This window comes from Triticum aestivum, chromosome 6D, assembly GCF_018294505.1.
Source record: "Triticum aestivum cultivar Chinese Spring chromosome 6D, IWGSC CS RefSeq v2.1, whole genome shotgun sequence".
Classification (NCBI taxonomy): domain Eukaryota; kingdom Viridiplantae; phylum Streptophyta; class Magnoliopsida; order Poales; family Poaceae; genus Triticum; species Triticum aestivum.
This window is the reverse complement of record NC_057811.1, coordinates 454,094,545-454,116,903: the sequence shown is the minus strand read 5'-3', so window position 1 is coordinate 454,116,903 and position 22,359 is coordinate 454,094,545. Positions and strand designations below refer to the sequence as shown.

General features: G+C 46.2%; 2 protein-coding genes across 3 annotated transcripts; both read left to right on the top strand.

Moving 5' to 3' along the window:
• Positions 1–157: 157 nt before the first annotated feature.
• Positions 158–7,047, top strand: LOC123145812 (uncharacterized). 2 transcript variants are annotated; one of them, XR_006472470.1, is made up of 10 exons: positions 159–642; positions 1,109–3,549; positions 3,636–3,746; positions 3,824–3,976; positions 4,785–4,948; positions 5,029–5,176; positions 5,297–5,419; positions 5,533–5,620; positions 6,276–6,640; positions 6,728–7,047. XR_006472470.1 is itself a non-coding variant. In XM_044565307.1 (9 exons), exons 2-9 carry the CDS (start codon positions 1,222–1,224, stop codon positions 6,440–6,442), a joined length of 3,282 nt encoding a protein of 1,093 aa, XP_044421242.1. In that variant the 5' UTR covers positions 158–642; positions 1,109–1,221; the 3' UTR covers positions 6,443–7,047. The 2 variants fall into 2 exon arrangements, 1 of the variants encoding a protein (XP_044421242.1); XM_044565307.1 differs by having other exon boundaries at positions 158–642; positions 6,276–7,047.
• An 8,145-nt stretch (positions 7,048–15,192) lies between these two features.
• Positions 15,193–17,954, top strand: LOC123141958 (transcription factor MYB36). The gene is made up of 3 exons (XM_044561003.1): positions 15,193–15,665; positions 16,601–16,730; positions 16,915–17,954. The coding sequence occupies exons 1-3, from the start codon at positions 15,530–15,532 to the stop codon at positions 17,744–17,746; spliced, it is 1,098 nt and encodes a 365-aa protein (XP_044416938.1). The 5' UTR covers positions 15,193–15,529; the 3' UTR covers positions 17,747–17,954.
• The last annotated feature ends 4,405 nt before the right edge of the window (positions 17,955–22,359 follow it).

Below are 22,359 nucleotides of genomic sequence, written 5' to 3'. Positions count from 1 at the left end.
CCGATGAACACAACTCGCTTGGTACGATATAAAACCGGGAGGGGCGGGGGTCGCGTCATCACAAACGGAACAGAATCACGCCACACGTGCCGCCCCGCCGCGCCTCCACCGCAAATCCCGAGCCGCTAGGAATCCCCCCAGGCCCAACCCGAGTGGCCCGGCGCCGCGCCTCCTCTCTGGCTCTGGCTCTCTCTCCCCCGTCCGCGCAAGCCGCAAACAAACCACATTCCCTTCCCTCCCTCCCGTCCCACCACCACACGTAGCGCGCCGCACCCGCACGGGCGGCCCGCCTCCACACGACACCAGCCCATCCCCTTCCCTTCCTTCCACACCTGACGCCGACGCCGACGAGTCCCGCGTGGGCGGCGGCGCCGGCGATGGCCCCCGCGCTGACGGCGTGATACCTAGAGCCAGCGAATATCCGCGCGCCCCGAATCCCCCAACCCAGCCAACACCACCACCACGCCTTCCCCCTCCCCATCCCTCACTTCCCCACCGCAAATCCGGAGGGCGCCTCCTCCCCCCCCTCTCGTCGCCTCCCCTTTCCCGCCCCTAAAGCGCAACCGCACCGCCGCCCGGAACCCAAGTCGGCTGCCCGCTTGCTCAGCCGACCCCGGGAGCCCAGGATCGTACCAGGGGCAGGTACGGAGCAGCATCCCCTCACTCCCTCCTCTCCCTCTCTTCCTCCCTCCAACACGAACAATCGGCTGGTTTTCTCCTGTTTTTTTGGAAGTTAGTTCCTTCCCGTCTGTTTCGGGGGGAGGAAACGGAACGAGTTTCTGTTTTTATCTGGCCAAGATCGGTGGGGAATTCCGTTGGGGAATTTTCCGGTCCAGGTAGATTCTGTTTTGAGATTTCGAATTCGGATTTTGCGGGCAAATCATTCTGGTCTGCTCCAACGCATTCTTCGAAATTGCCCCCCCGGCTCATTCTTTTTTTAGGAAAGAATTTTGTCGTTTGTCTGACGGTGAGGGGCTGATCTGAGGTGTTATTGGCGAAATCTGTCTGAAATTGTCCGATTTCATGTCTTTATTTGTCTGATGATGGATGGAAGGTGCCAAATCTTTGGTCTGTGGACTACTAATTTCGGTATTTTTTCTATCGACAGGAAGGGGCCAACACGAGCAGCTGGTTGGGACTGGTGGATTGGCAATCGTCTCATGTACTTGGCCCTGGCGCCGATCCAACTCAAGCCAGCTTGATTACTCAGTCTCGCCACACATGGCGCCATCTGCTGCCTCTGCAGCCAGCAGCACCGAGGCTGACGGGGCACCGCGCATGGCCAAGTTCCTCTGCAGCTTCGGAGGCAGCATCCTGCCCCGCCCGCTCGACGGCCGTCTCCGCTACGTCGGCGGCGACACCAGGATCGTCATGCTGCCCCGCGACATATCTTACTCCGACCTGGCGGCGCGGATGCGGGAGCTCTATGACGATGCCGACATCATCAAGTACCAGCAGCCTGATGAGGATCTTGATGCACTTGTCTCGGTTGTTAATGATGATGATGTGGTGAACATGATGGAGGAGTATGACAAGCTCATTGCTGCTGGAGAGGGGTTCACTCGGCTCAGGGTCTTCTTATTCTCGCAGCACCTGGATGATGAGGCTGCGTCAGCAGCTGTGCATTACCATGGGGATGAGCGGGAGACAGAGAGGAGGTATGTCGATGCGCTTAATAGCCTTGGTGACATGAGGTCACCTTCATCTCCTGTATCAGTGGAGCAGCTTTTTGGCATCGGAGGTAATGAGTCAGGAATTCCTGATATTGCTGGCCTGCGGCATTTGAATGTTCCTCGTGCCTCACATAATCAGCGGTATGCGGAGATGGATTCTCCTTGGAGCCCTGCATATATCTCTCCGGGGCAGTATGGTGTGCCTGATCCAAGGGATTTTCCCATTTCACCATCATCTGCAAGGTTTCAAGTTGGAGCAGAGGACTTTGATGAGAGGATTCCTGATGACTTTGTGAGGCAATCACCAAAATATCGGCATTACGAGGCGCAGTCACCGCCACATGTGGATAACTTGGTCTGGCTTCCACCTGGTGCTGTAATTCAGCAAAATGCTGGCTTCCCAGGGAATTTGGGCCGCTCCGGCAATTTCTTGGATGGAAACAGTGTATATGACTCCCGTTCGTCATTCCAGAAGGGTCAAGGTTCAGTGAGTGATCCTCGTTATATGGATCCCCGTTGGAGGCCAGTCCAACAACATTTTGATCAATCGAGCATGGCGAATGAGTATTCTGCTCACCCTGCTAATCCGCGTCCAGATTATGGTCGTCCTGGTGAGCATTATGTTGTAGGCCAAGATGTTAGACTGGAAAATGGTATTTATGTGAAAGAGCAAACTGGTGGTCACCCTCCCATGTTCTACAATGAATCACATTCTCATGATAGATCTTGGCATGTGCATCCCAACCAAAGCCATCAACGTTATGAGGATCCAAGGTTGAATCTGCCTCCTAATGGTAGAGTGATGGATCCGTACGCTGATAGCAACTCAGCTAATTCTGCATTTGCACCCAGCAAAGTCTATGACATGCATTCAACATCTCACAGTCGCTCAAGCCATGAAAGTCCCCACTATTATCATGGCAGTGGCGAGCATATCAATGATGCATATCATAACCAACAAGTTGTAAGTAGTGGCTCCTATGTCCAGACATCAGGTTTTGAAGAATCGACAGGCCAGCATTACAGCCATACTTCAACATATGGTGGTGATACCTTTTACCAAATGCAGCAGAACTTGCCGCCACTTCAATCCATGAGAAGGAGAGCAAGCAGCCCTGCTCACACGGGCTCATCATATGAATCACCACACCTGCCGATCCCAAATGGGAGCATCAACTCCAACTTTGTCAGAAACACAGGTGATGTTAGTCCAAGGATTCCTGGTATGCCTGCATATGACCGAGTCCCAAATCCATGGCCTTCACCCAATGGCAACATACCATATAGAATCGTTGGACATGATATTCCTGCCGTTGTTGAAAACCCTTCTTCCCTTGGTCCTCGGTCAGGTCCAAATACTGCTCAGTATGTTCAGCCTTTCTTTGCCCCAGAATCAGTCCAGCAGCAACCTGGAGCTCCATTGGTAGAATTTTTTCCTGAAAGAGCATCCGCTGGACCCATGCTAGCACCGCTTGATGGTAAGGTATCTGTTGCTGCGGTACCCCTTGCTGATCATTTGTCCAGGATGGACATTAACACAGCAAAGAAATTTGAAGGAGCAGATGATGAAAGGCACACTCAAAATGTGATTGAAACAAAACCTTCACACGCTGCAAGTGACCCTAGCACCTTGGTTCACAATGTTGGAGTTGATCTCCAACGGGGCAAACCTACAGAACATGATGGTGGAGCTGTAGCATTGCAGCAGTTTGGGGATATATCGGAGACCAGATTAAATATCCTTCCAGAGTTTGTTGCCTCTGTTAAAAAGGCCGCACTGGAAGAGTCTGAGAAGCCAGTAGAGGTTCAGCCAGATGCTCGTCCTGCAAATTCACCTGTTTGTGATAATGACAATGATGGAAAGAAGTTTGACGAGGTAACGTCTGCTGTGAGTAATACTTGAACAAACACATTAAGCATTAAACTACCTAATGCTCTCCACTCAAATCCTTTCATCTGCAGAATACTGATGGAGATCAGGACCCTGATGTGCATGGAAGCTGCGACCAGCACAAAAGTTCTGGGATCGAATCTACACCCGCTGAAGCTGAAGCCTTGTCTAAAGGATTACAGGTCACTTGCTGATCTCTTGATGTGTGGTCCTATTTATTTTTAGCTTATGTCCTATTTATACTTTTGTGTTCATGCAGACTATAAAAAATGATGATCTGGAGGAAATCAGAGAGCTTGGTTCGGGTACTTATGGGTCAGTCTTTCATGGTAAATGGAGGGGATGTGATGTTGCCATCAAAAGAATAAAAGCTAGTTGCTTTGACGGAAGGCCATCCGAGAGAGAGCGCTTGGTATGCTTTATTTCCTTGTTAGTTGTCGACTTAAGGATTGGCAGCATAGCAAAATTTCTCTTTACCTATTTCAGGGTCAAAACCTCTTACCTCTACTCATCTAATACTGGAGTAATTTCATGTTCCGTAGAAAAAAAGTGGCTGTGGATAGGTTCCTTTTCTCAAGTAAAAAAGTAATGGAAGCCTTGGCTGCCTGTATATACTAGTAAGGTACACGTGCATTGCACGCATGAGATTTGGTAACCAAATTATGAATAAATACCACACTATAGCATGTAAGTTTTGAGTCATATATGCATGATGTAGATGTTTGTTTAATTCTTATAGTTCATCTCACCCAAAATCAATTAGTTTTATAAAAAAAATCTATTTTAAGATTCATGGAATTGTGCATTGTAAAGCATAAAGTAAAAACAAAAAGTGACATTCATTTAGAAAAAAAAGTTTGGGCAATTAAGATATGGAAGATTCTAGAGAACAAAGGAGAAGTACTTGTGTTTTGAAGTTTGTGCATTATGCTTAAGTTCAACCATGGAGTCTTCTAGATTGTATATGTGGCAGAATCTGGTGGAATGTAGATGATATCCAACGGCCAGTAGTGCTCGGATTTGCCATCTCTGTACCGTCGGATTGGCTTCATCCAACGACCAACTTTCAAAGTTATTCGCACACTATATAGGGGTATAGATACTAATAGTATAATAAAGATGGTTTATGTTCATGATTTTTTTTGAGAAAATGTTTATAGGTTCGCTGTGGTAATGGTTTGGTCTCATGGAAAACGCCTCAAGTTCTGATTTATTTGCAGATAGCGGATTTCTGGAAAGAAGCTCAGATCCTGAGCTCGCTTCATCATCCAAATGTAGTTTCATTTTATGGTGTTGTTCGTGATGGTCCTGATGGAAGCTTAGCGACTGTTACCGAGTTTATGGTCAATGGGTCTCTCAAACAATTCCTGAGGAAAAAAGACAGGTACTGCTTGTTTGATCGAAGAACAGTTTGATTTCTTATTTCTCCCATATCCAAATTCTAATCTTATAGGAACTGCATAGGACAATTGATCGCCGCAAAAGGGTTATATTGGCCATGGATGCTGCATTTGGCATGGAATATTTGCATGGGAAAAATATCGTCCATTTCGATCTCAAGTGTGAGAACCTACTGGTAAACATGAGAGATCCGCAACGACCGATCTGCAAGGTTTGATCCCCACTCGTTCCCTTCATTGCTTCTCCTTCTCTATTTGCCTACACTCCGTGTTTTTGAATTCAATACATTACTCCCTGACTGTTTCATCCTATCTGGATACTTCTGGACCAGATTGGTGATCTTGGTCTATCAAAGGTGAAGCAGCATACTTTGGTGTCTGGTGGTGTTAGAGGAACCTTACCATGGATGGCACCCGAGCTGTTGAGTGGGAAAAGTGATATGGTGTCAGAGAAGGTAATAGTGCTTGTTCTAGAAGAACCTTTTTTTTATTTGGCAAGCTATATAATCTGTAAACAGTGTATAACTTTTAATGTTCTGACGAAAAGCCAATTAACTTTATTTTGTAGATTGATGTCTACTCATTTGGTATTGTGATGTGGGAGCTACTTACCGGGGACGACCCGTATTCTGATATGCGTGCAGCTGAAATTATTGGTAACGTTCGAAACTTAAGTTATGTTGATTGCTACATTTTGGTTTCCGATGAGACCTTTGTCTTTGTATAAGTTTTTTTTGGGTGCACGTGTATCAGTTTGAGCAACTTGTTTCAGGGCTGCAAAAACATACTTGTTGGACATTTTCTTCCTTTGTGAATTTCTCTGTATGTTCTGATACAATTTTGAAAAACTTATTTGCGGGAAACTTCGAAAGGCTTTGGAGGGTGAGCTAATGGAAATGGTTAGATGTAAATATCTGGACGCGTTTCAGTGATAAATGCTATACATATTTATTATTTAAGTGTTAAATAATGCAGGTAAACAAACGAGATGTATTGGAATCAGTGAAACTAAATAATAACAGTGCTGTTCCCCTACTTGCGCTGTACTTTATTCAGCACAGGTTACTGCAAAGAGGAGATACCTTTTCTGCTTAAAAAAAACTAGTCATGCACCTGTAGTAAGATGTTGATGCTTGTTATTGCAAATAGGAGATACCTTTTGTGCTTATCATATATTAGTCATGCTTGTTATTGCAAAGAGGAGATACCTTTTGTGCTTATCAAATACTATTAGTCAGGCACCTGTAGTAAGATGTTGATCCTTGTGGTTAACACCATCCTGTGGAGCTAATTATCATGTCCACTTTGTAGGGGGCATCGTGAACAATTCTCTTCGTCCTCAGATCCCATCCTGGTGCGATCCTGAATGGAAATCATTGATGGAAGGTAGTTGGGCTGGTGAACCAGCTCAAAGGCCATCCTTCACTGAAATATCTCAAAGGTTGCGGAAAATGGCCGCAGCAATGAATGTTAAATAAGAGGCTCAAGTTATTACAACGTGAAGAGGCATGTAAAGAATCCCATGCCCAGTTCCCTGACAAGAGGAAGGCAAACCCGGAATATATGTTACATGTGTCTTGGCAGCATCTCGGTTTATCCTAGTTGAAATGAGATTTTATGAAGGCCTTCCATGGCAGGAAAAACTCATCACGGACGGTTCTAGAAGCGTATTTGATGTGAGCGGGTGGTTTCTCTCCCCTGTTCGTTTGACAAAATTTTGAAATGGTTCTAGCAAACGTGACTTCTCCATTTCCTGCCTGCAGGAGTCGTCAGCTGCCGCCGTGTGCCTTCAGTACGATATATATTGCATCTGTCCATTCCTCATGATGGGAACTGTTGGGGTTTGTAATGTAAATAAATTTTGGCCCGCTCCGTCCGGCGCATGTTAGATGTTGCACGGGACTAGACACGGTTCAAAGCTGGACACAGTTATCCCTTTTTTTTCATACGATTGTGTCCTGAGAAAAGAGGGAACAAACTCTGAACAAGAGATATCCTTATTCAGATTGTACATAGTTCACGAATAAGATTTGCGGGCCGCCTCGAAAATGTTCTTTCCTGTATATATATCTTTTCACAGCCATGATCCCGCCAGTCTTGGTGCTTGCTTGGTAATTATTGTTCAGTGGTAACCGATTTGAATGTGCCTCTGATGAAACTCAGTGTGGCCACCAGAACCTAGCTTGGTAATGTCGTTCTGGAGGCAGGCTTACCAAATCTGCACTGTGCTGGATCACTTAAGAAAATGTGTCCACTGAGACTGACTGAGCCCCACATATTTTCTCATTTGCTTATAGTTCTGCCAAGTTAGCATTAACTAATGAAGGGTCCTGTTTAGGTTGCTCTGCTCCATGAAGTTTATGGTTGTACGCTTGCTGTCTCGGAACATTCTGAGATTCTCATTCTCAGTACTGTGCCTGTCTGACTTTCTCTCTTCTTTTCTCTCCTCTTTGGGAGCTCATTTGACTGCGGTTTACAACTGCTACCAGACCAAGATTACATAGTATAGAGCAGTAACATATGAGGATGAGTTCTGCTTTAACTTAGGTTATGGTTCAGTCTGATGTGCATCTCCCTGTCTTCAATAATGCAGTGAGCTACTGCATGTTGACATTGCACAGTGCCATTAACTCATCACACACTGCTCCTTGTCCTTAACCATCTCATCTCTTATGGTACATCTGTACTCGAGCTATTTTAGGGCAAGCATGGTTCATGTGAGGCTGCTTTAGGGTAGGCATTGTGTAATGCTTGTCTCCACCACTGATTAGCCAGGCCTGCAGGCACCCGTCACAATTCCTCACCAAACCGCACAATTAGCCGGATGTTAGCATTATCTTAGCGCCAGAAACAGCACCCAAAGTCAAAACCACGTAAACAAATCGTCGTCGGCCGTCGCCGCTTTTCGATCTCTTCTGCTCGTCGGATTGCGCCTCGCCGATGATTCAACGGGAGGAATTTCAGAATGATCCGTATGTATGTGTGATCTGTCTCCTGGAAGGAGCTGGACATTATCCAGGGTTTGTGCGCGTAGGTGACAAGTCAAAAGCGCCCCGGGACAGACGACAGAGGGGATGGTCTGCTGCGTGATTGTGATTGTGATTGTGTGTGTGGCACATCCTGGATGGATGGATGGTAGGTGTGGCACAGCTTGGCTGGCCGGCCTCTTGCTGAGACACGACAGCAGGCTATCCAGCTACACATAGCTAGCACTCAAAAAAAAAAAAAGCTACACATAGCTTGTTAGGGTTCATGCTGGCTGACTTGAGCGTGCATGCTTGCAACTGTTGTGATTGCAATCCATACCAGTTGAATGGTTTCTACTGTGCCCGTTTACTGTCAACTGTTCTTGTTGACGATAATGTGTGTGGGTGAGTGATGGATCGACGTGCCTGCTTACCAAGAGGGAAGTCGGGTTATCTCAGTTTCTTGCCATTCTCGGGCATGCAGAAATGACAGCTCCAAGCCTTGCCATCACAATGATGTGCTCGCACAGTTTCCTGGACTTGAGGGTTGTGCTTGCACTGTATCCTCTTTTGCCTAGATCATGCAGGTGTCCTCACGCCCGCGGTTCCGTGTACCCAGGGCACTGTTGCCGGAGAAAAATTGTACCGCTCCACCAGATTTCCCGTCAGCATGAATTCATGATTTAACGCCTCATGACTAGGAGGTTGGTGGTTTCACCTCCTAGATGGGTCATGGTAAAATGCAGACGCAAAGTTGCTCCCCTTTTTCGGGGAGCAAATCTCTTCATGTTATCAGCTCCGAGAGGCTGGCAGTTTACTCCCTATCCAGTTCCTGACAGGTTAAAGTCAAATAACTACAGTACAATATTAGATTGGCTGAAAGATCTCTGGTCCTGTGCAGTGCAGTAACTCCCAAATGCTGACCCTGAATTCCTGAACGTCTCACACAAAAAAGCCTGGTGGAATTCATTTGAATATTCAGGCGTGCCTTGGCGCCGGCCCTTTGGTCGTATCCGACTTGACGGAATTTGAACAGCTGCGTGCGGGGTAAAGCTAGAGCCTTTTCCTTCCCCTGTACCACTGCCAATCAATCTCCTATGGCAGCCCCGGCCGGCAACGCGACGGTTGCAGCGACGGGAATCTCCGGGGTGAGATTTCCCCGGCACGCCAGCGCGGTTTCGTCACGACACCTGCCGCGGCTAAGTTAAAGCCAAGTTCCTTTTCATTAGCATAGCTAGGGTGGCAGCGACTCGTCTGATCTGCCTGCGTTTGTGCCCGGGGTGAGTTCATGTAGCTGGGTAGATGTTGATGATCAGCTTCCGATCGATGGATGGATTGGCCAGGACGCTATCCATGTGCATGGGCTCCAGCCTCCAGCGTGAGTACTTCATTGGACTTGCGTGCGTGTGCGTGAGGTGTGCGTCTTCCTTGTGCTCTTTTATTCAAGTACTCGCTCCGATCCGTAATAAGTGTCGCAATTTTGAACGAGGGTTGAACTAACCTTAGTTTAAAACTGTGACGCTTATTTTGGATCGGAGATAGCTCACGAAGTGCCCATATATATGTGAGGGTCACGACTGACACGAAACAGTTGAGCTCCAGCCTTCAGCGTGAGCACTGCACTGGACTTGCGTGCGTGTGTGTGAGGTATGCGTCTTCCTTGTCCTCTTTTATTTAATACTCCATTCGAGCTATAATAATAAGGAAGTGTCACGGTTTTGAACCAGGATTGAACTAACCTTAGCTCAAAACTGCGACACTTATTTTCAGTGCTCATATATATGTGAGGCGTCACGACGGACACGAAACAGTTGAGAAGGTAACACTATTTTTTCTTTCAGCAGAAAGGTGCCCATTTTTAAACGTGGCATGCAAAGAAAGTAAATTGGTGCATGGTTAGTGATGTGGATATATTGCTCGTTGCTTCAGGACCAAGCACATTCGGTTTGACCCGTAGCAGCCAGCAACCACTGTCAACCTCGCCATGGATATATACTAGATAATCAGAGCTTTCTATGGTTATTCATATAGTAAGTAGAAGAGCTTAGCTGGACAGTGTGACTGTTCTTTCTTTTTTTTCAACTTATTTCTGCTCTAAAATTATCGCCTTATCGGGCCAAAATTTTCTATACTTACATATTCACTTGCTGGAAGAGCGCTGATAAATTAGGTTGGCGACATGGGCCACCGTGTCAAGCGTCAACTGCTGGCTGTCAGGGGCAGTGAAATTGCAGTGTCAGTGTGCAGCAATGCAGCTACTAGTCCTAGTAGCCTTTTGCCATGCCGTTGTGCATCATTTGCCAATGATACGAGCAGGAGCAGCAGGGGGCGGGCCTAGGGACAGACAGGTGCTCCATCGGCTTGACGCCCGGTCCAATCCCCGGCTAGCCTGTCGGGGGAAAGGGTGGCGCTTTCTCCTAACCGGCAGAAGGGCCATGAGCCCCCGTGGCACCTGTTATTTGGACACCGCCGAAACATAAATATCACTTCCGGAAAACGGATTGACAGGGCGTATATGTGATAAAGTTAAAAGTTGCAAGGCCTTGTTCTTGCACGTCTTGGATCCATGTACATGTTTCGGCCCTCGGCGATCTATCCGTCGCTCATGGGGTATATATATTACATGGCCGCGAATTGTCCGGTCAGAAATCGATGTCACTGGCACGCGTTGTCATCTCGGCCGTCCAAACCGTGTCGCGTTGGCGAAACCGTGTCGGCACGGCATGGGGTGCATATTTGGACACGGCCAAAATGATAAATACCACTTCCGGAAAACGGATTGACAGGGCGTATGTGATACGTGCATGATGGTGGTGGCGATAAAGTTAAGAGTTGCAAGGCCTTCTTCTTGGATCCATGTACATGTTTTGGCCCTCGGCGGTCTATCCCTCGCTCACAGGGTATATACATATATTACTTGGCCGCGAATTGTGTGGTCAGAAATCGATGTCACTGGCACGTGTTCTCATCTTGGCCGTTCAAACTCGTGTCGCGTTGGCGAAACCGTGTCGGCACGGCATGTGGTGTATATGTATATATCCACGGGGAATAAATGTGTGTTTATAGTATCTTAGATTTGACGGAATTGATGACGGAGTTACGTCACCGCGGATATTTGGGTGGCAAGTTCCCCCCTCTCCCCTTGTGGCACAAATCATACCCTGTACATCACCTTTGATTGCTTTAGCAATGTGCCTTAATATAAGCAGTGCATGCATCATGTACTTTGCTTTGGGGTACAGCCTCTCTTTAGGTCAAGTACTACTATTATGCATGCATGGCTTCAAATGCTAGACTCCAATGTGGCTCATCAAAGATATGTATATCCGGTTATTCCCCCACTGCCTTTTCCCCAACTTTTTCCGTTGTGCTCATCTCTCTTTTCCTCATGCCAAGATTTAAGACTGTGTCAAGTTGCTGATGACAGGCCGTGTATGCATGGGGAATATGACCTCGCAGGAAATGACAAGCGGGAAAATCCCAAATGACTCCTCCAATCCTTTCTCCCTGCTGCCATATGAAGGTGTGCATATTTTAAGCCATCCTTGCTTTAGGGCTAACAAAGTCTATCCTGTGGACTTGATCATGCCGGATTAACCCGGATTGCCTTTTCGGAAAAAGGTGATGGCTCATTCTGCACCCGTCGGGTCGATTTACCATTGCCGGCTTCACCTCGGGTCGCTGACGGTGGGACCAATGGGTCATGGTTGAATGCGATGTGTGCATCGTCGTCGTGGGCTTAGCACCTCTGTACGCTGATTACTAAGAAAAGAAATAGAATGTCCATGACTCATCAAACTAAGGTCAATGCGTGAGAGTTTGATTTCACGCCAACGTGATTAACACTTGTTTAGCGCTATTAATATGAAATGTAAAGTGCTAGCTTTTGCCATTAATTCTCAACCCCTTCCTGTTTGGACCTTCCTCCTCGGTGCATAAATTTGGAGGTGGACCTTGGCCACTTGTCTACACAGTAGCAAATGAGAGCCAACTAGATGCATGGAATTAAATAGTACTCAATCAGCTACTAGTCCTCAAGATTATGTGTCATGTCAAGGTAAATTAGTAGCAAGGGAATTGAAGGCTACTCAACCGGCTGCTAGTCCTCGAGATGAATTTGTCATAGTAAATAATAGTACTAGTTCCATTCACTTGGATGCACATGTATTGGTTGTACTTGTAGGTGATTTTCTTTATATCACTGTCCAATGATGATACTAGTTAGTTAGAGTTGTTGGGTATATATGACTGTAAATAGTTAGTTACCTGCAGCTACCCATGAAACTGGGCCATTGTTAATCATTTCCACCCTTCCCTTTTCTTCTAGGGCTCCTAGATGCTAGTACCTCCAAGATACACACATGACACATGTAGCGTTCCATAGGTGAACGAAAATTTCCAAGTTAGTTAGGTGGTACAAGAAAACAGGGCACAGCCTGCAGCATGGAGGAGGACTACTGGGTGAAGAGACGGTCAAAACAAACAACATACTACATACATGCATGAACTCTCCCCAACCTGTTAACTGGGAGACTGCCGATTTAGGCAGCATGCCAGACTGCCGGCAATAAATACTGTGATGGATATTCACAATCTGTCCCTGTCTTTCCTGTGAATATATTAACCCTTAGTTTCCCCTTTGATTTCTATGTCTTTTCTTGGACATTGACACGTTCTCTGAACCTCAACTTGGATCAGTTCAACAATGCCGGGAAAAAGCGGAGCTGTACGTACGTACGTGCATGATAACGTGCGTGCGATCGAAAGTACACGAGCGTTTCCATGGAGATCGACGGCTAACTTGTTGTAGAACTTTTAGGTTGCATCATTCTTTATAACGCGGCTTCTTTGATCGATCCCTGCAGGCTGCAGCAGCAAGCACGTACGTAGGCGTATGCAGAAAATAGCCCAGGTTGGTTCAAATACAAACTTCCGTAAATATATGGACAGGCATATGTAGCTGATGGTGGTGAGCTCATTGCGTCGTATACGTGTTTGTCAAGTTAATTAGTAATTTACTGTAGTTGAAAACACGCACTAGCACTTCTCCTCCTGCTTCGGCTAGCCCGGCTACTTGGACCATCTGCCAATGCAACAATAATCTACTCATGTGATACTAGTACGTGATAGCTAGTCAATGCATGCGTCGTTTGAACAGAACAGTGGCAATATAGTGGTACGTCTTCAGACTGGGGTGATGCCCTAAAAGTCGCTCGGGCAGTCCAGCCCATATTGCGACATCTGTTACTACTATATAACTACATACAGCGTTAGGTCTGAACCCTGGAGGGCTTGTGTGATCGAAGGGCATATGATGAGAAGGTACGCACGGTGTTGGACTTGGATCTGAGAGAGGAATTCGTCAATGGCATGGAGATGCATGTGATGAGGTCTCGGGACAGGAATAAATCTGGGGGAAAGGTAGGCAGGCAGCGAGAAGAAAAGGATGCGAGATGAGGTCTAGTAGCCGTCGCACACGCCAGCCAGACGTCCCTGACCTAGGATCGGTTGCGCGCGGCAGGACCGGAGAGCAAGCTACGTACTAGCTTGTGTTCCAAGCATGCATGACTTGGATGAACGCTTCAGGCTGAAATGCATGTTTTTCTTTTTTGCTAACCATGCAGCATTTTACACAAGGAGAGGAAAAGGACCAATGCAATTAATAAGCTTTGCCTGTTTAGGTAAAATATATGCCTTAGTTAATTAGCGAAAAACCGGGTGAAAACCGATGCATACATGACCAAGCCTAACACTTGCGGCCGAAGTTGAAGAGAACTCGTCACCCCGATGGCCGAGGTCGACATCCTCAACGCCGCCAAACTCTCATATATATGATGCAAAAGGGCCAAGTTAGAGTAATTTTGTCATAGAGAGAAATGCATATTTCAACCCCGAACTCATGCCATAGTTAAATTTACAACCCTGAACTCCATTACTAGCTAGAACCTGGAACTTGCTCTAAGGTGAGTTTGGCATACGTGGCAGGTATTCGATCGAATTGACCGGCAGCGTGCCACATCAGCACCTACTCTTTGGTCAAATTTTGACCAAAAATTCGAAGTATCTAGAAAAAAAATCTATAAAATCAACACTGCCATGCTGATACATCTGGGAAATCCTCACACTTTTTTTGACTTATAGGTTTAAAAGTACAGTAGAAACTCAATTCCAACCCCCTTTATTCAAATTTTGAACAAAAACCCAAAGTGTTTAGAAAAGCTTGAAAGCATTCTGTAAAATTAACACTACCATCGTGACCAATCTGGGAAAATTTCACACTTTGTTGACAAACATATTTAAAAGTATGGTAGAAATTCAATTTTAGCCCCTTTTGGTCAAATTTTGACCAAAATTCAAAGTGTACATATTTTTTTTAACAAAATTCTGTAAAGTCAAGACTACGATGCTGACAAAGCTGGGAAAATTTCACACTTTGTTGATAACAAAGTACAACATAAATTCAATTTCAGCCCTGCTTTGGTCAAATTTTGACGAAAAATTCAAAGTATACAACATTTTTTTAAATCCTGTAAAATCAACACTGTCATGCTGAAAAATCTAGAAAAGTTTCACACCTTTTGACACACAAATTAAAAAATGCAGTAGAATAGTTTGGTGCATACAGTGACACTATAGTTTCAGAGTGAAATCCCTAGATATGTAGATGTGTGGATGGATCAAGAATAGAAGAGAACGAGCCTCCTCTCTGCCGTGAAGGCGCTGTCATTGTAGTAAGGTCCTTGTTCTCCATAGTGAAAACCTTCAATTGGTTACAATGACGCGCACAAGAACAACGACCCCTTTCTGAACATGTTTGCCTTCTGCGGGAGTCATCCGTTATTCGCTTTAGTTTGGATTAGATGCGTGTGCTAGTTGTAACAGCAGCTCATCATCTGTTTTTCTTAAAAGGGGTTGACCCCGTTCTATGCATCATTGTGATGCACACAACTATCTTTATTGTATCAAGCATGAAAAAACCCGAGCAAGTCACACCAGCCAAACCAATGGAACAATTCCCATGCCACCATCTCAAATGCCAAGATTCGTTTTCTTCTCGTCAAAATGCACATCCATGGTGACCAAAACGTGTACATGCACAGTTCTCTCTCTAAAAAAGGTGTACATGCATGCAGAGTTTGTTGGGCAGAGAAGATCCTGGGTGGTGCATGGTAGCAGAAGCCCTGGCGAGGAGAGGACCGGACCCCGTTGTCCCTGCGCGGCAGCAACCGTCACATCATAAGGCAAGGCGCGCTGCCAGAGCCAGGCACCCCCGAGTTTCTCTCCCGCTGTCCGCGCGATCCCGGCTATAAAGCTCCCCACATCACCTTCCTCGTCTCTTCCCAAACCCACACACCCGTCACTACTCCATCCCCAGTCGTCCAACACACCAGCAGCCGCCCTAGTCCAACGCAGCTGCCTACATCGATCGCCGCCGCTTCTACTGCTCGATCGAGCTCAGTTTTTTTCGATCGAGCTGATCAGTTGATCTCCGATCTCTTCTCCGGCCGGCTTGCTGTCGCTGTCGCGTCGGGAGGAGGAAGAAGAGGAGGAGAGGAGGTCGATCGACTTCGACGACCGATCCCACCCCACCGGGCGGCCATGGGGAGGGCGCCGTGCTGCGACAAGGCGACGGTCAAGAAGGGGCCTTGGTCGCCGGAGGAGGACGCCAAGCTCAAGGCCTACATCGACGAGAACGGCACCGGCGGCAACTGGATCGCCCTGCCGCAGAAGATCGGTACGCCCCTCTTGTCTCTCTCTTCTTCAACCCCTGAGTACCATATATCGCTGGGCGGTGGCCGGCCGGTGGTCTCCTTTTTCCGTTGTGCCGACCTTTGATTGACCAGCGCGCGCGCTCTTGCCTTGAGCAGTCGAACCTAATCTTGTGGTTAACTGCACCCCCCTCTCTCTCCTCGATTTGGTCAAGTCTGATCTGTCTCTTCTTTCCCATAAATGGGCCGCTATTAATGTTGCAAGACATGGATATAGCTACCTAGCTACCACCCGGAGGAACTAGCCATAGCCAGTACCGCCACTGTATGCTTTTTCACGTTTGGTCAATCTGAAAGGGAACATTTTTACATGGTGGATAGATATATTTGTGTCCTGTTGATTTCAGCTTTCTAAGCACATCCACCTCCTTTTTCTCAATTATACACCTTGAGCCAGAACCAATGTTGGTGCTATCTGTATGGTTCCACCCTGGGGTTTGGTACCTGATTCAAGCGAGCTAGCTGTAGTTTTCAGTTGCAACCAATGGAATTACAGTTGGTTGTTCTTAAACTTTTGTTGGATAGAAAGCTAGCTACGATGTTCCATCCATGGTTTGGCCTATTTGTTTGTCCTAGGGTGACAGATCTAGTTAGATGGGATCGATCAGCTTGACAAAGAAGCAACTTTCCTTTCTACTATAAAATATGGAAACTAGGATCATGGTAATTGCATGAAGTAAGAACATGTGATTAGGCCTTAAACTACTTTACTGATGCATTGATAATTATTGTAGGGCATGTGATCTCCAGTACTATGCCTCTACAGTTTCGTGCATACGTTTAACAGCTAATTAATTTTTGTACTGGCAATTCAATCATTTTTTCTTGTACTATGTAATTTCCTGAATGATGTGTTCTTGCTAAATTGTCACTGAAGATCTACGAATGTTTGGTTGTGCAGGGCTGAAGAGGTGCGGCAAAAGTTGCAGGCTGAGATGGCTCAACTATCTGAGGCCAAACATCAAGCACGGTGACTTCACAGAGGAAGAGGAGCACATCATTTGCAGCCTCTACATTAGTATCGGCAGCAGGTAATCAATTAGTTACCTAACCTCAATTTCCCCTTCCTCATCGCATGCACCCCGTTCGCAAATTCCCCATAAATTTCTCCCGATCCATAAAATTAATCACATCGATAGATAGATCGACCTCTTAAGGCTAGCTAGATACACTAAAAATGCTTACTAATTAACGCACGATGGATCATGGATTCAGGTGGTCGATCATCGCGGCGCAGCTGCCGGGGAGAACGGACAACGACATCAAGAACTACTGGAACACCAAGCTCAAGAAGAAGCTCCTCGGCAAGCGCGCGCCGTCCCGCCGCCTGCAGCGCGCCAGCCAAGACGCGCCGATGCCCTACTCCTACCTGGCGGCGGGCGGCGGCGGCGCCAGCAGCAGCGGGAACGCTAACGGCACCACCGCGGCACTCAGCTCGTCAGCGCTGGAGCGGATCCAGCTCCACATGCGCCTGCAGGGACTCTACAGCGCGTTCGGCTGCGGCGCCAGCAACGCGCCGCCGCAGTGGCCGAAGCTCGAGCCACCGACGGACGCCGTTGCCATGACGACCGTCAGTCACGGTCACTCCCTTGCCGCCGCGGACGTCGTGGAAGCCGAGCAACAGCTAAACCCTTCCGCTGGCGCGAGCTACGACATGCCGGTGCCGGGAGGTTTCGAGGAGCGATCCGCCTCCAAGCTAGGGTTTGGCTCTGCTGCCGGCGAGGCCGCTGGAGTGGCCAGTACCGTCGAGATGAGCTCGGGGTCAATGGTAGGCGGTGGCTTCGGCTACGGCCACGTCGACGAGCTGTACGACTTCCTCTACAGCAAGCAGCTGGCCGCGGCCGGAGCCTTTCAAGGCGGAGTTCCTCCGCTGCCGGAGCTGCAGTGCCCGGATGGCGGCGCCGTCGTCGGTGCCGACGAGAAGTTCTCCACGTGGATGGCGTCCTGCGATCACTATGTTCCTACGACCGGCGGCCAGCAGCTCCAGCTGCAAGCAGGCGGAAACTCCATGAATCTGCAGGATTTCGTTTTAGGGTATGATCAATAATAGTTTGTGTGCTACTCATACATACGTACATTTCAATGGTCCAATTGATATACTACGCATGTATGTTTCGATCGGCCGATCTTAGACTTGCTTGTTAATACATCTGTATGTATGTATGTGATTCAGTGTACGTGCTATACAGGTTCCACATATTCCCATATTTTTTGAACAATCATATATGTGAGCTCGAATATTTATTTCCAATATATATGTCAGTGGTTTATTTGAGCTTACAACTACAAGTGACGAAGATATGTAATAATAATAGCATGCTACTGTTTACCTTGAATTACATTGGTTTTTTTTAAGGAGGATAACTTGGCCTCTGCATCATCGTGATGCTGGAATAACGTTGACGGTAATGGAGTTCTTTGCACAAAATTATGATGCACAAAGAGTGGATGATGCAACGAGTACGCAGGATAAAATGAACATTCTACAAGAGCAAACCTTCAGCAAACAGACTTCGCATCATCCACTCTTTCATTTTCTCTACTCCTAAAGGAGGAGTCCATGGGTCGTTCGTTCGCTCGTTTGTTAGTACTCCTCTCATCGATCGACAGGACTTCCCCTCAATTGATTTTTTCCTCGTTTCGTTCCACACCACCGAGGGAAGGAATCAATCCACCAATTTCTTTCCTATATCGGTGCACGCAACGCAACACAAAACTGGTGGAGAAAAACCACCCAACTACGCACGTCTCTCTGCCCGCAATCCCTAGCCGCCGCTGGTCTCCCCTTCTCCCCCACCTCCCCTCCTTCCCATCGGCTCTCTTCATGCCCGACGTGGATGGCGCCGCCCGCCTGGGAGGGGATCCTGATCCTGTTCCGTCGGCGCCTCACTGCCTTCTCGGCGACCCTGGCATAGGTCCACGTCAGACCACCAAGGCAAACCCCCTCGAGGCGAAGAGGGAACAAGAACATGACTTGGATAATGGCCACTAGCGGGTGGCCCTCTTCGTCGAGACGCAGACCGGCGCCAATGGCCACTGAGGAATTCGCCGAGGTACTTGATTTCCATGCCTGCTTGCATCCTCATCTCGTCTGGCAGAGCTTATATGTGCACCGAAAGGAACTAATTGGTTTCACATCCCTCTTCCATGTCCTTTCTTTCGAGGTGTCATGCGCTGCTGCAGTCATTCGACGGCGTTGCCATGAGCAGAGAGCGTCGGCGGCCTCCAGCGGATTGGTCTTCCTTTCCTCCTCGGGCGTGCGTGAGGGGTTCTCCGTTCGTGAGCCTCCCTCGGTCCCTCTCTTCCACAGGAAGCGACAACATCAGATTAGGCCGAGAACTGAAGGAGACAACAGGTGCCCTCAGCACCATATGAGTCCCTAACCTGAAATTGGTTATGTTCGTTTATGTTCTAGATCAATTGTCTCAGTTTCCTTGTTCCAAGTTCCAACTTGTAGAATACATGTTTTTGAAGAGGTAATTGTGTGTTATTCTTATTCATGCACTATCAGAAGTAATGTTCCTTTTCCCTGAAATTGGTCTTTATGTAAATTTTTACTATAAATGGTATGTATCATGGTAGATGTCAAGAGAAAATTCCATCGAATGACATACATTAAATTTTAGATTACTAGAGTGTTTTTCAAAGGAATATAATTGACGAGCAGTACAATTTAGTTATGAGGTATGTGGTGCATGTTAGTTCTTCGATCTACAAAGGAATTTGTGTACTTCGCCTCATGTCTTCACGAGCATCCTGCAAAATGCTAACCTTACTAGCTCCATAATCTGGTTCTTGTGCTTGATGGGCCAAAAGGAAAGCAACCGCTTGTTCCTATCCAGATTTCTTTGATGTACATGAAGAGTTTTGGATAGAGGGTTCCCATGTTAACAGTTCCTTATTCTTCTGCTACACGACAACACCAAACGGGTGTAAGCATTATTAATCAATATTGTGAACCGATATGAGTCAGTTTGGAAATTTATTGGCTGGAAATATTCTCGATAGAAGATCATTTTGATCTGTGCTAAATGGGTTATAAATTAATTAACCAGGAATATTCTCGGATATATTTCTCTTCCTTATGTACTTATTTCTGACAGACATACATGCTCTATTTTCGAAGGAGAGGAGTATACTTGCAGGATCTAAAACCTATTAGTTTAAACCAAGTGCCAATAAAAGCTTAGGTGAGCACTCAGGAGAATATTTTGATGTCTCCACCTTTTGAAATTGGTTTCTAATGGTTCCCAATAGGCTGGATCTTTCACCTTTGTGCAACGTATATTTATATTTAGCTTACTTAACATGTGCATTTCATAATTGATAGCTAAATTATTTTGATATCGTAACATTACTCCATTTTTTGTACCCATATATAGTTACATTTTTAGTTTTTTTTTATATATAAAGGAAGAAGCATGACCTTGCTATAAATCATATTTCATGACTGTCGTGTTCACTTAGTTCCGCTTTTGCTGCATCCAGTTATGGAGATTCACAAGAAGTCGGTCTCTAATGACCAAGCTTTTCTATAGAGCGCTCGTTCCCAACCTCCCCAAGGTCACTTGGGTTGGCGCGCTCTCAGCCGCCGCCATGTGTCACACTTTGGGCGTTTCCTTCGGATTTTTTTATTTTTTTCACACGCGTTTTCGGCTTTTTAGATGAGTTTTTTCCCGGGTTGTTTTGGCTTTCACCAGTCTTCATTAGCTTTTGGACACCAAAAAAATTCCCGAATTATTTTTACCCGAAAAAGCACCTTTTTTCCCTTTTAGCGAGAGGCACGACCGTGCCTCTCAGAAACGATAAAAACCCGTTTTCCTTATGGGAGAGGCACGGTTTTGCTTCCCCGAGAGGCATGGTTTTGCTTCCGCGGGAGGCACGGTTTTACTTTAGTGAGAGGCATGGTTTTGCTTCGCGAGACGCACGGTCATGCCTCTCGAAAACGAAAAAAAACATGTTCTTCCGTGTGAGGCACGGTTTTGCTTCCGCGAGAGGCACGTCCGTGCCTCTCAAAAATAGGAAAGAACGCGTTTTCTCTTCTTTCTTTTCTGCGAGAGGCATGACTTTGCTTCCCCGAGAGGCACGGTTGTGCCTCTCGTAAATGGCTTTCGAAAAGGGAAAAAACATGCTCCTGGTCCGGCTTTTTCTTCCGGTTTTTTGTGAAAAAATTGAAGAAAATATGCCCTAGAGGCAATAATAAAGTTGTTATTTATATTTCCTTATATCATGATAAATGTTTATTATTCATGCTATAATTGTATTAACCGGAAACTTAGTACATGTGTGAATACATAGACAAACAGAGTGTCCCTAGTATGCCTCTATTAGACTAGCTCGTTAATCAAAGATGGTTAAGTTTCCTAGCCATAGACATGTGTTGTCATTTGATGAACGGGATCACATCATTAGAAAATGATGTGATGGACAAGACCCATCCGTTAGCTTAGCACTATGATCGTTTAGTTTGTTGCTATTGCTTTCTTCATGACTTATACATGTTCCTATGATTATGAGATTATGCAACTCCCGAATACCGGAGGAACACTTAGTGTGCTATCAAACATCACAACGTAATGATGTCTACTACACAACCTTCTTCTTGTCGTTGTTGGGCCTCAAAGTGCAGAGGTTTGTAGGACAGTAGCAAATTTCCCTCAACTGGATGACCTAAGGTTTATCAATCCGTGGGAGGCGTATGATGAAGATGGTCTCTCTCAAACAACCCTGCAACCAAATAACAAAGAATCTCTTGTGTCCCCAACACACCCAATACAATGGTAAATTGTATATGTGCACTAGTTCGGCGAAGAGATGGTGATACAAGTGCAATATGGATGGTAGATATAGGTTTTTATAATCTGAAAATATAAAAACAGCAAGATAACTAATGATAAAAGTGAGCACAAACGGTATTCAATGCTTTGAAACAAGGCCTAGGGTTCATACTTTCACTAGTGCAAGTTCTCTCAACAAGGATAACATAATTAGATCATATAACAATTCCTCAACATGCAACAAAGAGTCACTCCAAAGTCACTAATAGCGGAGAACAAATGAAGAGATTGTTGTAGTGTACGAAACCACCTCAAAGTTATTCTTTCCGATCAATCCATTGGGCTATTCCTTTAAGTGTCACAAACAGCCCTAGAGTTCGTAGTAAAATAACACCTTAAGACACAAATCAACCAAAACCCTAATGTCACCTAGATACTCCAATGTCACCTCAAGTATCCGCGGGTATGATTATACGATATGCATCACACAATCTCAGATTCATCTATTCAACCAACACAAAGAACTTCAAAGAGTGCCCCAAAGTTTCTACCGGAGAGTCAAGACGAAAACTTGTGCCAACCCTTATGCATAGATTCCCAAGATCACGGAACCCGCAAGTTGATCACCAAAACATACATCAAGTGAATCAATAGAATACCCCATTGTCACCACGGGTATCCCACGCAAGGCATACATAAGTGTTCTCAAATCCTTAAAGACTCAATCCGATAAGGTAACTTCAAAGGGAAAACTCAATTCATCACAAGGAGATAGAGGGGGAGAAACATCATAAGATCCAACTATAGTAGAAAAGCTCGCATTACATCAAGATCGTGCCACATCAAGAACACGAGAGAGAGAGAGATCAAACACATAGCTACT